This window comes from Schistocerca nitens, chromosome 4 (genome assembly GCF_023898315.1).
Source record: "Schistocerca nitens isolate TAMUIC-IGC-003100 chromosome 4, iqSchNite1.1, whole genome shotgun sequence".
Lineage (NCBI taxonomy): Eukaryota > Metazoa > Arthropoda > Insecta > Orthoptera > Acrididae > Schistocerca > Schistocerca nitens.
The window spans coordinates 379,812,523-379,825,549 of record NC_064617.1 but is presented as its reverse complement, the minus strand read 5'-3'; the positions used below and the strand labels follow the sequence as shown (position 1 = coordinate 379,825,549).

Genomic DNA, 13,027 nt, shown 5'->3' with positions numbered 1-13,027 from the left:
CATCAATATTGGATATGATCACCTTGCACACGTACACACGCCGCACAACGGGTTGACATATTCTGGATCAGGTGGTCGAGCATTGGATATGATCACCTTGCACACGTACACACGCCGCACAACGGGTTGACATATTCTGGATCAGGTGGTCGAGCAGCTGCTGGGGTATAGCCTCCCATTCTTGCACCTGTGCCTGTCGGAGCTCCTGAAGTGTCCTAGGGGTTTCAAGACGTGCAGCGATACGTCGACCGAGAGCATCTCAGACGTGCCCGATGGGATTTAAGTCTGGAGAACAGTAGGCCACTCCATTCACCTGATATCTTCTGTTTCAGGGTACTCCTCCACGATGGCAGCTCGGTGGGGCCGTGCGTTATCATACATCAGGAGGAAGATGGGACTCACTGCGCCCCTGAAAAGGCGGATATACTGGTTCAAAATGAAGTCCCTATACACCTGACCTGTTACAGTTCCTCTGTCAAAGACAGGCAGGGGGCTACGTGGTATCTGGTTCCTGGTTCACGCCCGATGAAAAGCCGCCGAAAACCACTATTCAGACTATACCTGGACTCGTCCGTGAACATAACCTGGGACCACTGTTCCAATGACAATGTACTGTGTTCTTGATAACAGGCTTTACGGGCTCTCCTGTGACTAGGGTTCAGTGGAATGCTCCTTGCAGGTCTCTGGGCAAATAAACCATGCCTGTTCAGTCGTCTGTAGACTGTGTGTCTGTAAACAACTGTTCCAGTGGCTGCGGCAAAGTCCCGAGCAAGGCTGCCTGCAGTATTCCGTGACCGTCTGCGGGCACTGATGGTGAGTTATCGGTCTTCTTGTGGTGTTGTACACTGTGCACGTCCCGTACTGTAGCGCCTGGATACGTTTCCTATCTGCTGAAATCGTTGCCATAATCTTGAGATCACACTTCGTGGCACAGGGACGGCCCATGCTACGACCTGCTGTGTTTAACCAGCCTCCAATCGCCCTAGTGTTCTACCCCTCATAACGTCATCAATATTTGTTCTTTGAGCCATTTTCAACACATAGTCACCATTAGCATGTCTGAAAACGTCTGCACACTTAGTCGCTGCACCGTACTCTGACGTGCACCAACACATTTCTGCGTATGTGGACTGCTGCCAGCGTCACCGTGCGACGATCGCAGGTCACATGCACCGCATGGTGATACCCCGAGGTGATTTAAAGCCGCAAACCGCCCACCAGAGCGTTGTTTCACCATGTATCAGCGTTATCCTTAATTTATGGGCATGAGTGTAGAATCACGATGGATGTACCCGTTCCTGGAGCCTCAGAGGAGAACGAACATTGCGACTCAATTCGTCATTGTCTTACGGGTCCAGCACTTCGAAGGTTACAACTGCATATGCAACACGATCACGTCTGGTTCGCATACCCGATAATTTAGACTGCAGCTGTTACATTTCTGATACGTTAAGGCTGGCGACTGTGCCTTATATTCGAGGTGTCAGTGACTTACCTTTCAACAAAATGACGGTAGACCACACGTTGCCGCTGCTGTCCTGACCACCATCGATCAAGCGGGTGTTCGAATGTTGGCCCGACCAGCACGTTCTCGTGCTCTTTCACTTACTGAAAATATCTGGTCTTGGGTTGCTGAGCGGAGGGCACTCCACCATTCTCCAGACACTATAATTGATGAGTTCTGCACCTACATCTTCATTCACATTCATATACTCCGGGCCACCCGCCTGACGGTGTTTGGCAGAGGGTAGTTTGTGTCACTTCCCCCCTTTCTTCTTCTAATAGTGAATGGTACGGGGCAAGAACGATTGCTGGTAAACCCCCGCTTGTGCTCAAATCTCTCTCATTTCACGTTGATGATCTTTTCGTGGGATATAGATAAGGGAAGCAATACGTAGGTTGGCTTTTCTAGGAGTTTACACTCTCGAAATTTTAAGAGTAAACCACACAGTAACCCAGAACGCCTCCCTTGCAGCGTTTGCCATTGGAATGCGCAGAGCTTCTCCGTGACATTTACGCGCTTACTAAATGCATCGATAAAGAATCGTGCTGCTCTTCTGTGGGCCTTATTTTCTGTGCCAGTCTTAACTGGGACAGTGGCAGTCGCAAGAGCTGCTGAAGCGACTGCAGGAGTTGAAATCGGATAAACAGTGTATCTGGATTAGTCAGTGAAGCTCAGTTCTACTCAGTGCTGAGCCGAGCAGAGCCGCTGCTGCTTCCAGAGGTGGCAGCTGTGTGTACTTAATACCACATCCTGTACACCCGTCAATGAACTACAAATTTAATCCTGTATTCTTCCTACTATACTGCTTGTGCCCAAACTGTATTAATCAGCGGCTAACTCAGGCCACAGTACCAGTTGCAGGTAGCCTATCTAACGGCTTTCAGTGGGAAAAAATTGATATTCAGTATTTCATTACGTTTTTGACTCCATATAGAAATTTAAAATGCTGTTCCAGTCTAGTTATTAAGAGGTATAAACTGAGGGGACGAAATTCATGGAACGGCGATATGCACATATACAGATGGCGGCAGTATCGCGTACACAAGGATAAAATGCCAGTGCATCAGCGGAGCTGTCATTTGCACTCAGGTGATTCACGTGAAAAGGTTTTCGACGTGATTTGGCCGCACCACAGGAATTAACAGACTTTCAACCCGGGATGGCAGTTGAAGGTAGACTCCAGGAACATTCCATTTCGGAAATCGTTAGGGAGTTGAATATTCCGAGACGCACAATGTCAGGAGTGTGCCGAAACTACCAAATTTCAGGTCTACGGGCAACTCAGTAGCCGACGGCCTTCACTTCAACAACCGATGGCAGCAGCGTTTACGTTGTCATTGCTAACAGACTTGCAACACTGTATGAAATAACCGCAGAAATCAATGCGCCTCCCCCCGTCGGAGGTTAGAGTCCTCCCTCAGGCATGGGTGCGTCTGTTGGCCTTAGCGTAATGAGTTAGATTAAGCAGTGTGTAAGCCTAGGGTTCGATGACCCATAGGAACTGACCACAAATTTCCAATTTCCAAACCAGTGCGGGACGTACGAGGAACGTATCCGTTACGACAGGGCAGCGATATTTCGTTTAATGGGCTATGACAACAGACAACCGACGCGAATATCTCTGCTAACAGCACGACATCGCCTGAAGCGTCTGTCCTGGACTCATGACTATATCGATTGGACGTTAGTCTATTGGAAAGCCGAGGCCTGGTCACGTGAGTCCCTGTTTGAGTTGAAAAGAGATGAGGGTAGTGCTCAAGTGCAATGCGGACCTCACGAAGCCATGGACCCAAGGCGTCAACAAGGCACTACAATAAATGTCGTGTGACTAGGGCCTCCCGTCGGGTAGACCGTTCGCCGGGTGCACGTCTTTCGATGTGATACCACTTCGGCGACTTGCGCGTCGATGGGGATGAAATGATTAGGACAACACAACACCCAGTCCCTGCGCGGAGAAAATCTCCAACCCAGCCGGGAATCGAACCCGGGCCCTTAGGACTGACATTCTGTCGCTCTGACCATTCAGCTACCGGGGGCGAACAACAAGGCACTGTGCAAGTACATGTAATGGACTCGGCTCTCTGGTCCGACTGAACCAATCATTAACTGGAAGTGGTTATGGTCGGCTACTTGAAGACCATTTGCAGCCATTGATGGACTTTATGTTCTCAAGCGACGATGGAATTTTTGTGGATGACAGTGCCTCATGTTATCAGGCCACAATTGTTTGTGATTTGGTTGAAGACTATTCTCGACAATTCGAGCGAATGATGTGGTCATCTAGATTGCTCGATATGGTTCCGATCGAACATTTGTTGGGCGTAATCGGGAGGTTAGTTCGTGCACGAAAACTTCCAGCGGCAAGACGTTCGCAATTATGGACGGTTATCTACGGAGCATGGCTCAATGTTTGTGCAGGTGACTTCCAACGGCTTGTTGAGTCCATGCGACGTCATGTTGCTGCACCTCGCCGGGCAAAAGGAGGTCCGATGCGATATTAGGCGGTCTTTCGTGACTTTTGTCACCTTACTTTAATCTTACTTTAAAGGCTATACACAATAGGTTAAGTAATACAGTTAGAAACCTTGTATATGTCTTGAGACAGCGTAGGCCAGCCGCGGTGGCCGAGCGGTTCTAGGCGCTAAAGTCTGGAACCGCGCGACCGCTACGGTCGCAGGTTCGAATCCTGCCTCGGGCATGGATGTGTGTGATGTCCTTAGGTTAGTTAGGTTTAAGTAGTTGTAAGTTGTAGGGGACTGAAGACCTCAGATGTTAAGTCCCATAGTGCTCAGAGCCATTTGAACCATTTTTGAGACAGCGTAACTGACGGCGCGCAAATTATCTAGACTATTTGAAACTGAGAACGCTTAGAGACTTCCAAGAAACTTTACACATAATTTCAAAACCTTAGGGAAACTTTTTCTCGCTGACATCGTCCCCAAAACAATGAACCAAAAATCTATCGATTACTCCATACTCCAGCATCGTGCAGTACAGTTTAATATATTACTTTTCTTAGTACTAACTCTATTCGTGACATATTTTGCAGACGATAACTGCGTGTATCACTGAATGTACCTGTAAAATTATATGAGGCATAGTTTGTGAGATATGATGTTTTACACGTGGGAGTTCGATTCTCTAAAAATAGGAGTTGCGGTTCAACGGTAAGCACACTACTGGCCAGTAAAATTGCTACACCAAGAAGAAATGCAGACGATAAAAGGGTATTCATTGGACAAATATATTATTCTAGAACTGACATGTGATTACATTTTCACGGAATTTGGGTGCATAGATCCTGAGACATCAGTACCCAGAACAACCAGCTCTGGCCGTAATAACGGCCTTGATACGCCTGGGCATTGAGCCAACACAGCTTGGATGGCGTGTACAGGTACAGCTGCCCATGCAGCTTCAACACGATACCACAGTTCATCAATAGTAGTGACTGGAGTATTGTGACGAGCCAGTTGCTCGGCCACCATTGACCAGACGTTTTCAATCGGTGAGAGATCTGGAGAATGTGCTGGCCAGGGCAGCAGTCGAACATTTTCTGTATCCAGAAAGGCCCGTACAGAACCTGCAATATGCGGTCGTGCATTATCCTGCTGAAATGTAGGGTTTCGCAGGGATCGAATGAAGGGTAGAGCCACGGGTTGCAACACATCTGAAATGTAACGTCCACTGTTCAGAGTGCAGTCATTGCGAACAAGAGCAGACTGAGACGTGTAACCAATGGCACCCCACACCATCACGCCGGGTGATACTGCAGTATGGCGATGACGAATACGCGCTTCCAATGTGCGTTCACCGCGATGTCGCCAAACACCGATGCGACCATCATGATGCTGTAAACAGAACCTGGATTCTTCCGAAAAAATGACGTTTTGCCATTCGTGTACCCGGGTTCGCCGTTGAGTATTCCATCGCAGGCGCTCCTGTCTGTGATGCAGCGTCAAGGGTAACCGCAGCCATGGTCTCCGAGCTGATAGTCAATGCTGCTGCAAACGTCGTCGAACTGTTCGTGCAGATGGTTGTTGTCTTGCAAACGTCCCCATCTGTTGACTCAGGGATCGAGACGTGGCTGCACAATCCGTTACAGCCATGCGGATAAGATGCCTGTCATCTCGACTGCTAGCGATGCGAGACCGTTGGGATCCAGCACGGCGTTCCGTATTACCCTCCTGAACCCACCGATTCCATATTCCGCTAACAGTAATTGGATCTCGACCAACGCGAGCAGCAATGTCGCGATACGATAAACCGCAATCGCGATAGGCTACAATCCGACCTTTATCATAGTCGGAAACGTGATGGTACGCATTTCTCCTCCTTACACGAGCCATCACAACAACGTTTCACCAGGCAACGCCGGTCAACTGCTGTTTGTGTATGAGAAATCGGTTGGAAACTTTCCTCATGTCAGCAGGTTGTAGGTGTCGCCACCGGCGCCAACCTTGTGTGAATGCTCTGAAAAGCTAATCATTTGCATATCACAGCATCTTCTTCCTTTCGGTAAAATTTCGCGTATGTAGCACGCCATCTTCGTGGTGTAGCCAGTAGTGTAATATTTCGTTATTTGATGTCCTTCCTCCTATTGCGATTTTAATGGCTCCCGTGTAGGATGACTGACAAGTCGCTACTTACATGGGGAGGGGGAGGTACGGGGCTGGCCATTGGGGGACACAACATAATGGCGTCGCGGCGGCGTCGGGCAGGCGTCGCAGCCCGTGGCGGCCAGGGAGGGGACTCGAGCCGGGCGGAGCGAGGCGAACCCTCCGACAATAGCCGCAGCCGGCAGCCGGCGGCCAGTAGCCCGCGCGCCGCCCGCTCGCCAGCATGGACTCGTGGGGGACGCTCTCCGTCAACATCGGCGCCACCGCCGACAGCCTGGCGCGCGACGACGGCGGCAGCGTGCGCCGGGCCGCCAAGACGGTACGGCCCGCCGCTCGCCCCCTGCTGCACCCCACACCTCACCTCACCAGGGCCCCGCATGAACCCGGGAAAAGCCTCCCTTCCTGACCGGCGCATTGGACGCGCCGCGGCGGAAGCCACGCACACCCCGTACTCACGACCTGACGCCAGCTGGAGCCTCTGTGGCTGACTGGAGCCACCACTTCCATCGAGACTGGATCACTCGAGTCAAACACTCAAGTTGCTGTCTATCACGAAGCTGTGCTTAATGGCATCGGTGTAATATCAAGTGACATTTCTGGAACAACTTCTACATCTAAGTGACTACTCTACAATCCACACTTAAGGGACTTGGCAGAGGGTTCCTCGAACCATCTTCAGATTATTTCCCAACCGTTCCACTCTCTAATAGGGTGTGGCAAAAAGGGACTCTTAAATATTTCTGTACAAGCATTCTCTTATTGTATTGTGATAATCACTTCGCCATATGTGAACTGGCGACGATAAAACATTTTCGTATTCAGAGGAGACAGTTAGTGATTGCAATTTCGCGAAAAGATCTCACCGCAACGAAAGACGCCTTTGTCCTAATCATTGCCATCTGAAGTCCCTTATCATATCTGTGACACCCTCTCCCCTATTTCGCGATCATACAAAACCAGCTGCCCTTCTTTGAACTTTTCCGGTATCTTATGTCAATCCTTTCTGGTAAGGATCCTATAGAGCACGCCATAACTCTAAGCAGAGGATAGATAAACACAGTGTAGGCAGTCTCTTTAGTGGACTTGTTGCATCTTCTAGCTGTTCTGGCAATAAAACACTCTTTGGTTCACCTTAACCGCAACATTAGCTATGTGATTGTTTCAACTTAAGTTGCTCGCAGTTGTAATTCCTAGCTATTTAGTCGAATTCACAGCCTTTAAATTTGTGCGCTTTGCCGTGTAATCGAAATTTAACGGATTTCTTCTCTTTCTCATCAGGATGACCTCACATTCTTCCTTAGTGAGACACAATTGCCACTTTTCGCACCATTCAGATATCGAGTCTAAGTCATTTTCCTATTGGTTTTGATCTTCTGATGACTTTACTACGCGGTAAATGTCAGCATCATCTGCAAACAATCTAAGGGCGCTGGTGAGATTATCTCCTAAATCGTTTATGTAATATAGAAAGAGCAGAGGGAATGCCGGTTGTCACTTCTGTTTTACTCGATGATTTTTCGTCAATTACTACGTACTGTGACCTTTCTGAGAGGAAATCTCGGATCCAGTCACACAACTAAAGCGCTACTGTGTCAAAAGCTTTCTGGAAACCTAGATGTATGCAATCAATCCCCCTGTCGGGAGCACTTACTACTTCACGCGGATAAAGAGCTACTTCTTTGACAAGAATGAGCCGCGGGGGATTAGCAGAGAGGTCTAAGGCGCTGCAGTCATGGACTGTGCGGCTGGTCCCGGCGGAGGTTCGAGTCCTCCCTCGGGCATGGGTGTGTGTGTTTGTCCTTAGGATAATTTAGGTTAAGTAGTGTGTAAGCTTTGGGACTGAGCACCTTAGCAGTTAAGTCTCATAAGATTTTACATACATTTGAACATTTTGACAATAATGATATTTTCTGAATCCATGCTGACTGTGTGTCAATAGATCTGTTACCTCCGAGATCATTTATAATGTTCGTACACAGTAATGTTCCAAATTGCTACTTCAAATCTACATTAGCGATACGAGTCTATAATTCAGCAGATTACTCCTATTTCCTTTCTCGAATATTGGTGTGACCTTTGCAGCTTTCCAGTCTTTAAGTACGGATCTTTCTTCAAGCGAGCGGTTGTATATGATTGCAAGTATGGGGCTATCGTATCAGCATAATCTGACAGGATTAAGACAAAGATGGTTTTACGTTGCTTCGAGATCTTTTCACGAAATTTCAATCACTAACTTTCTCTCTGAAAGTGAAAATATATTATCGTTGCCGACCTACTTCCCTTTTAAGTGCTTTAATCTGCTGCGCTACACCGAGGATATATACTTCTAAGACACTCCTGTTGGCAGTTGTTCTCGATTCGAATTCTGGAGTACCTACTTCGACTACTTTGGTGAAACAATTTCACAAAACTGTTTAACAAGTCCTCTTTAGTGGCGCTGTCATTGGTCATCCGTCTGTCATCCATCACGCAGGAGCGACAAAGATACTTGAATCCGTCAGTTATCTGCAGTCTGACTTCATCCATCTCTTACATCAAACCAAAGATACTATCGACCTCTGGTGCACATTTCTTTTAGGGGCCGTGAGCCATGACAGAGATATTTTGTCACAGTCACCATACGTATTACTGCTATTGTCTCAAAGATAGTTGTGTGGTGACTATCGCGAGGTATCGATAGTCGTCTGCTGCTGAGTAAAAAAGTGATCAACAAATTCCTTATAAACAACCAGTAATTTTGTTGTTTATGTACAAATGGGCCTGCCAGCCTATTACAAGTTAATTGCACATCTATGTGAACCACCACGGTTTCCAGTTTGAAATATTATCCTAGTTAGAAGACATTTATTTGAGAAATAGAGTTTTCGATAAAGTCCCCTTCTAAATGAGTTCAAATTTCACTCACAACCTTCGTTAACAAGATAGTGGGTGAGCACAAAAGAACTTAACATTTTTAAAAATTCAGAGAATCGAAACAGTGCAGTATTTTGCAAACACGTTCAATAGGAGCCACACAGCAGTCTCCCTTTATGGCTCGTACGAACAATTTGAGGCGAATGGGTGCATTTCTAAACAAAAGCTTGATCACGTTATAGCAGCATCCCAGCAAAGCCCACAGAAATCAATAAGCTGATCTAGTTGTGAGCGTCAGGTACAACAAACACCCTTATCCGAAATCCTAAGGACACACCAGCGCTTCTGTCGTGGTGTACTTGCCACTTTCTGCGCTGGTACTCTCTGGCGGCGGCAACTTCCAACAAACGAATTGCGCCCATACGTAAAAAAATAAGTTCCAGAGATATTCTATTAACAGCTCAACGTTTGAAGCGAATATGTTGTACCTTTTCGTTTCTTCAAATTTCTGAAAGTGAAAATTTCTTTTGCACTCAACCTGTATACTTGTTCAGCACGCTACACGCCAGAATTTAATGTTTACATGTAGCTGCTGAGGGACGTGTTTGACGTGTCGTCCTCGGACTTGGATAGTTTATTATTAGGGCTCGCTTTCTTTTTAAGTTTAATAAAATCGATTTTAGTCCTTTACTTTCTTGGAATAGCCCTTTTTATGTTTAAGCAAACTTTTGTAGCCTTTTTGGAGTCTTTTAATGAAAAATGCAATAAACGTAGAATAAACATAGAAAATTTTATTATATTTTTGACATAGTTATTCTAGTTCTTCGTTGAAAACAAACGGCTAAATATTCCTTCCATCCGCACTCGAAAAAATAGATTAACAATTGAGACATTTATCTCTGCAACAATTATTTTCTCTTTTATAGTATTTTAAAGAAAAGTATTTTACTGAAAAATCCTTTTCATGTATCAGAAACTTGAGTTATGTACCTATCTATGACCACAATAAGTATCCTAAAGCTATAACTAACATGAAATTTTATAGCTTTTTCGCAAGCAATTTTCAGCAATCGATATATGTTTCAAAAAACTCATGTCACTGAACTGCATTAATTGGTTTTTATTAGTCTACGGATTTCGGTTGTAAGCCATCATCTGGTACGAAAATCACTTAAAACATTTCATTTGTCACGAATATTGAAACACAAAGCATTGAATATTTTAATCCACATGAACGGTCGCAGGTTCTAATCCTGCCTCGGGCATGGATGTGTGTGATGTCTTTAGGTTAGTTAGGTTTAAGTAGTTCTAAGTTCTAGAGGACTGATGACCACAGATGTTAAATCCCATAATGCTCAGAACCGTTTCAACCATTTTTTGAATCCACATGAAACACGTAATAAAAACTTATTTGTAGCAATTACAAGTGCAGCAATCGTCCTATTCATCTGAGATGACAACAACAAACACATTTGTATTTGTTATTGTTTTCCCCTATGCCACTGTACATAACTGATTTGCGTCCAAAAAATTGAACAATATATTCTGATACCACAAAATTATGCCGTTTACTGCAACACCGAAAAAAATGATTAGGCAAATTAGGAAATAAATAGTTTATGAGGAAATTCTAAGTTCCACAGCAAGGAAACTACCTGGTTCTAAGTTCCAAGAAGAAAGTTTCTAGAAGCTGATTCTTGCAGGGAAGAAAACGAGAATCAGCCAGTGTTAAAATGCTATTTACTTGCACAAATGCCGTCGTTAGCGGTTTTGAACCGATACGTTCATCTTCAGTGGCTATTCATGTTTACATTATATTTGTTGTTGTGTACATCAGTTGGTTCAAATGGTTCAAATGGCTCTGAGCACTATGGGACTCAACTGCTGAGGTCATTAGTCCCCTAGAACTTAGAACTAGTTAAACCTAACTAACCTAAGGACATCACAAACATCCATGCCCGAGGCAGGATTCGAACCTGCGACCGTAGCGGTCTTGCGGTTCCAGACTGCAGCGCCTTTAACCGCACGGCCACTTCGGCCGGCTATATACATCAGTTGTACGCGGGTTTTTTCCAGGAAATGATGTAGACAAGTCCACAGCTCTGGACTTCTATTGGGAAGGCTCGGGCTTCAAACCCTCTCAAGAACTTCGGAATCTATGTTTTTCTTTAGGTCAGTTTCTTCAAAAATGTCATTTCTCGCCACAGGTTGGTCCAGTTTCAACCGATGTGCCGTCTCCTATAACTTTCATGGCGACGGGAAGTTTAATGTTCCTTCTTAGAGAGCTTTTGATTATGAGCAGCGTTAGAATAACCAGGTGGCTCTCTCAGCGTAGATATCATGAGATCTGAATTGAACTCGAAGTCCTTTAAGAGAAATGAAACCACTGTCAAAGTAACTATGGAATACATTTCAAAAATGCTTCAAAGTTGCTTATGAATATTCACTGGTTTTTCGTGAATTTTCGTATTGTTTCATGTCAATACGCTTTTCGGGATCATCCCATCTTCTGATGACCATAGAGTACACATGTACGAGTATAACACGACTTTGACATACCGGTCGCGCATCTTCAGTTGAACCTTAAACTCGATCAGTTAAAAGCTTAATGCCAATCTAACAAGCTTAAGGCTAGGTTTGCTCCATTTGAATTGGTGGCCTATTTTGTCCAGCTAAGCGCAATGAAATCTAGCGTTATGCCTGTTATGTTCCTTGTCGGTATTATGTTTTTAACTGATGAAGCTTAAGCTTCAGTTGACGATACACGGTTGGTATGTCAAAGTCGTGTTCTACAAATGTACTCTATGAGATAATCTATGAGATAATCCCGAAAGACGTCATGACAAGAAACAATAAAGAACTTCACAAAAATAAAATAACAGTGAATGTTCATGAGCAACCTTACAGTAGCTGCTGGTAAACCTTTTGGGATGTGAGCTCGTGGTCCAAGAAACTCTTCTGTTCCTGACGTTTCGTCCAGGACTGCGCTGGACATCCTCAGAGGCGCTCGTCCGCTGAGTATTGCTGACTGACCGGTTGGACGTCCGAGATCGATACATATACTGTAGGAAAGGGGGCGTGGTCGAAGGAACACATGATGAGCAGGAATAATTCTTGTTCAAGATAATTAACTATGGATTATCGTTTTGTCAAAGATAAAATTGTCTTGCGATTCTGCAGAGCTACTGTCCATTTGTCGCTAGGTTTCATTGCCTCCTCTTTCGTATTAAAATTATCCTGATGCTTATATCCCGAAAAGTTTACCAGCAGGTGTGTCGTCATCCGGTCGTGAAAGCCTTCGTTCTACAACCTTACAGTAGTTTAAAATTGTTTCATGACATCTTGGGAGTTACAATTAATTTATTAATTACCTACAACTTGACAATATGGGAAACAACGCATTAATTGTCTTACTAGCAGTAAGTACATCGTTTTAAATTTTGAAATTAATCTAGATTAGTAGATCCAAATGTAAACATGTAGGAAAATACTGTGTGAACTGGACTTCCAACGACAAAATTTTAAAGGTTGGTCAGGTATATTTTCAGACGTGAGTGTTTTGGTGTAAGAGCGCCGCGGTCTTCAGTGGTTCGTTTCAGAGAAGTAATGTGATGTTGGTTTATTGGATTTGTTACCCCAGTTACCTTTCTTTATGTGAAGCAGCTTGTAATAAATTATGCAATCACGAAAACGTGCAGCACTAAACAATGAGTAGATGCATATGGACAGATGCAAAGGCACTGCGATGCTGTTGTCGTCCCCGTAGGAAGAAATCAACATAGAGTTGTTATGCCGGTCTTCCGTTGCATTCAAAAATGGTTCAAATGGCTCAGAGCACTATGGGACTCAACATCTGAGGTCATCAGTCCCCTAGAACTTAGAACTACTTATACATAACTAACCTAAGGACAGCACACACATCCATGCCCGAGGCAGGATTCGAACCTGCGGCCGTTTCGGTCTCGCGGTTCCAGACTGAAGCGCCTAGAGCCGCTCGGCCACACAGGCCGGCTCCGTTGCATTCACTGAACTGGTACACGAGACACGAATC

The 13,027-nt window shown here is 45.3% G+C and overlaps 1 protein-coding gene across 3 annotated transcripts in view; it reads left to right on the top strand.

Moving 5' to 3' along the window:
- LOC126253116 (F-box/LRR-repeat protein 2) overlaps positions 1-13,027 on the top strand; it is a 719,590-nt gene that overhangs the window by 374,269 nt on the left and 332,294 nt on the right. Inside the window, exon 1 of one of the 3 annotated variants that reach the window (XM_049954237.1) lies at positions 6,305-6,442. The exons of the other annotated variants lie outside the window; for them this stretch is intronic. Coding sequence (XP_049810194.1) covers positions 6,347-6,442 — 96 coding nt within the window. The 5' untranslated portion in view covers positions 6,305-6,346. Of the gene's footprint in view, positions 1-6,304; positions 6,443-13,027 lie in introns of those variants that run through there. 3 annotated transcript variants of the gene reach the window in all.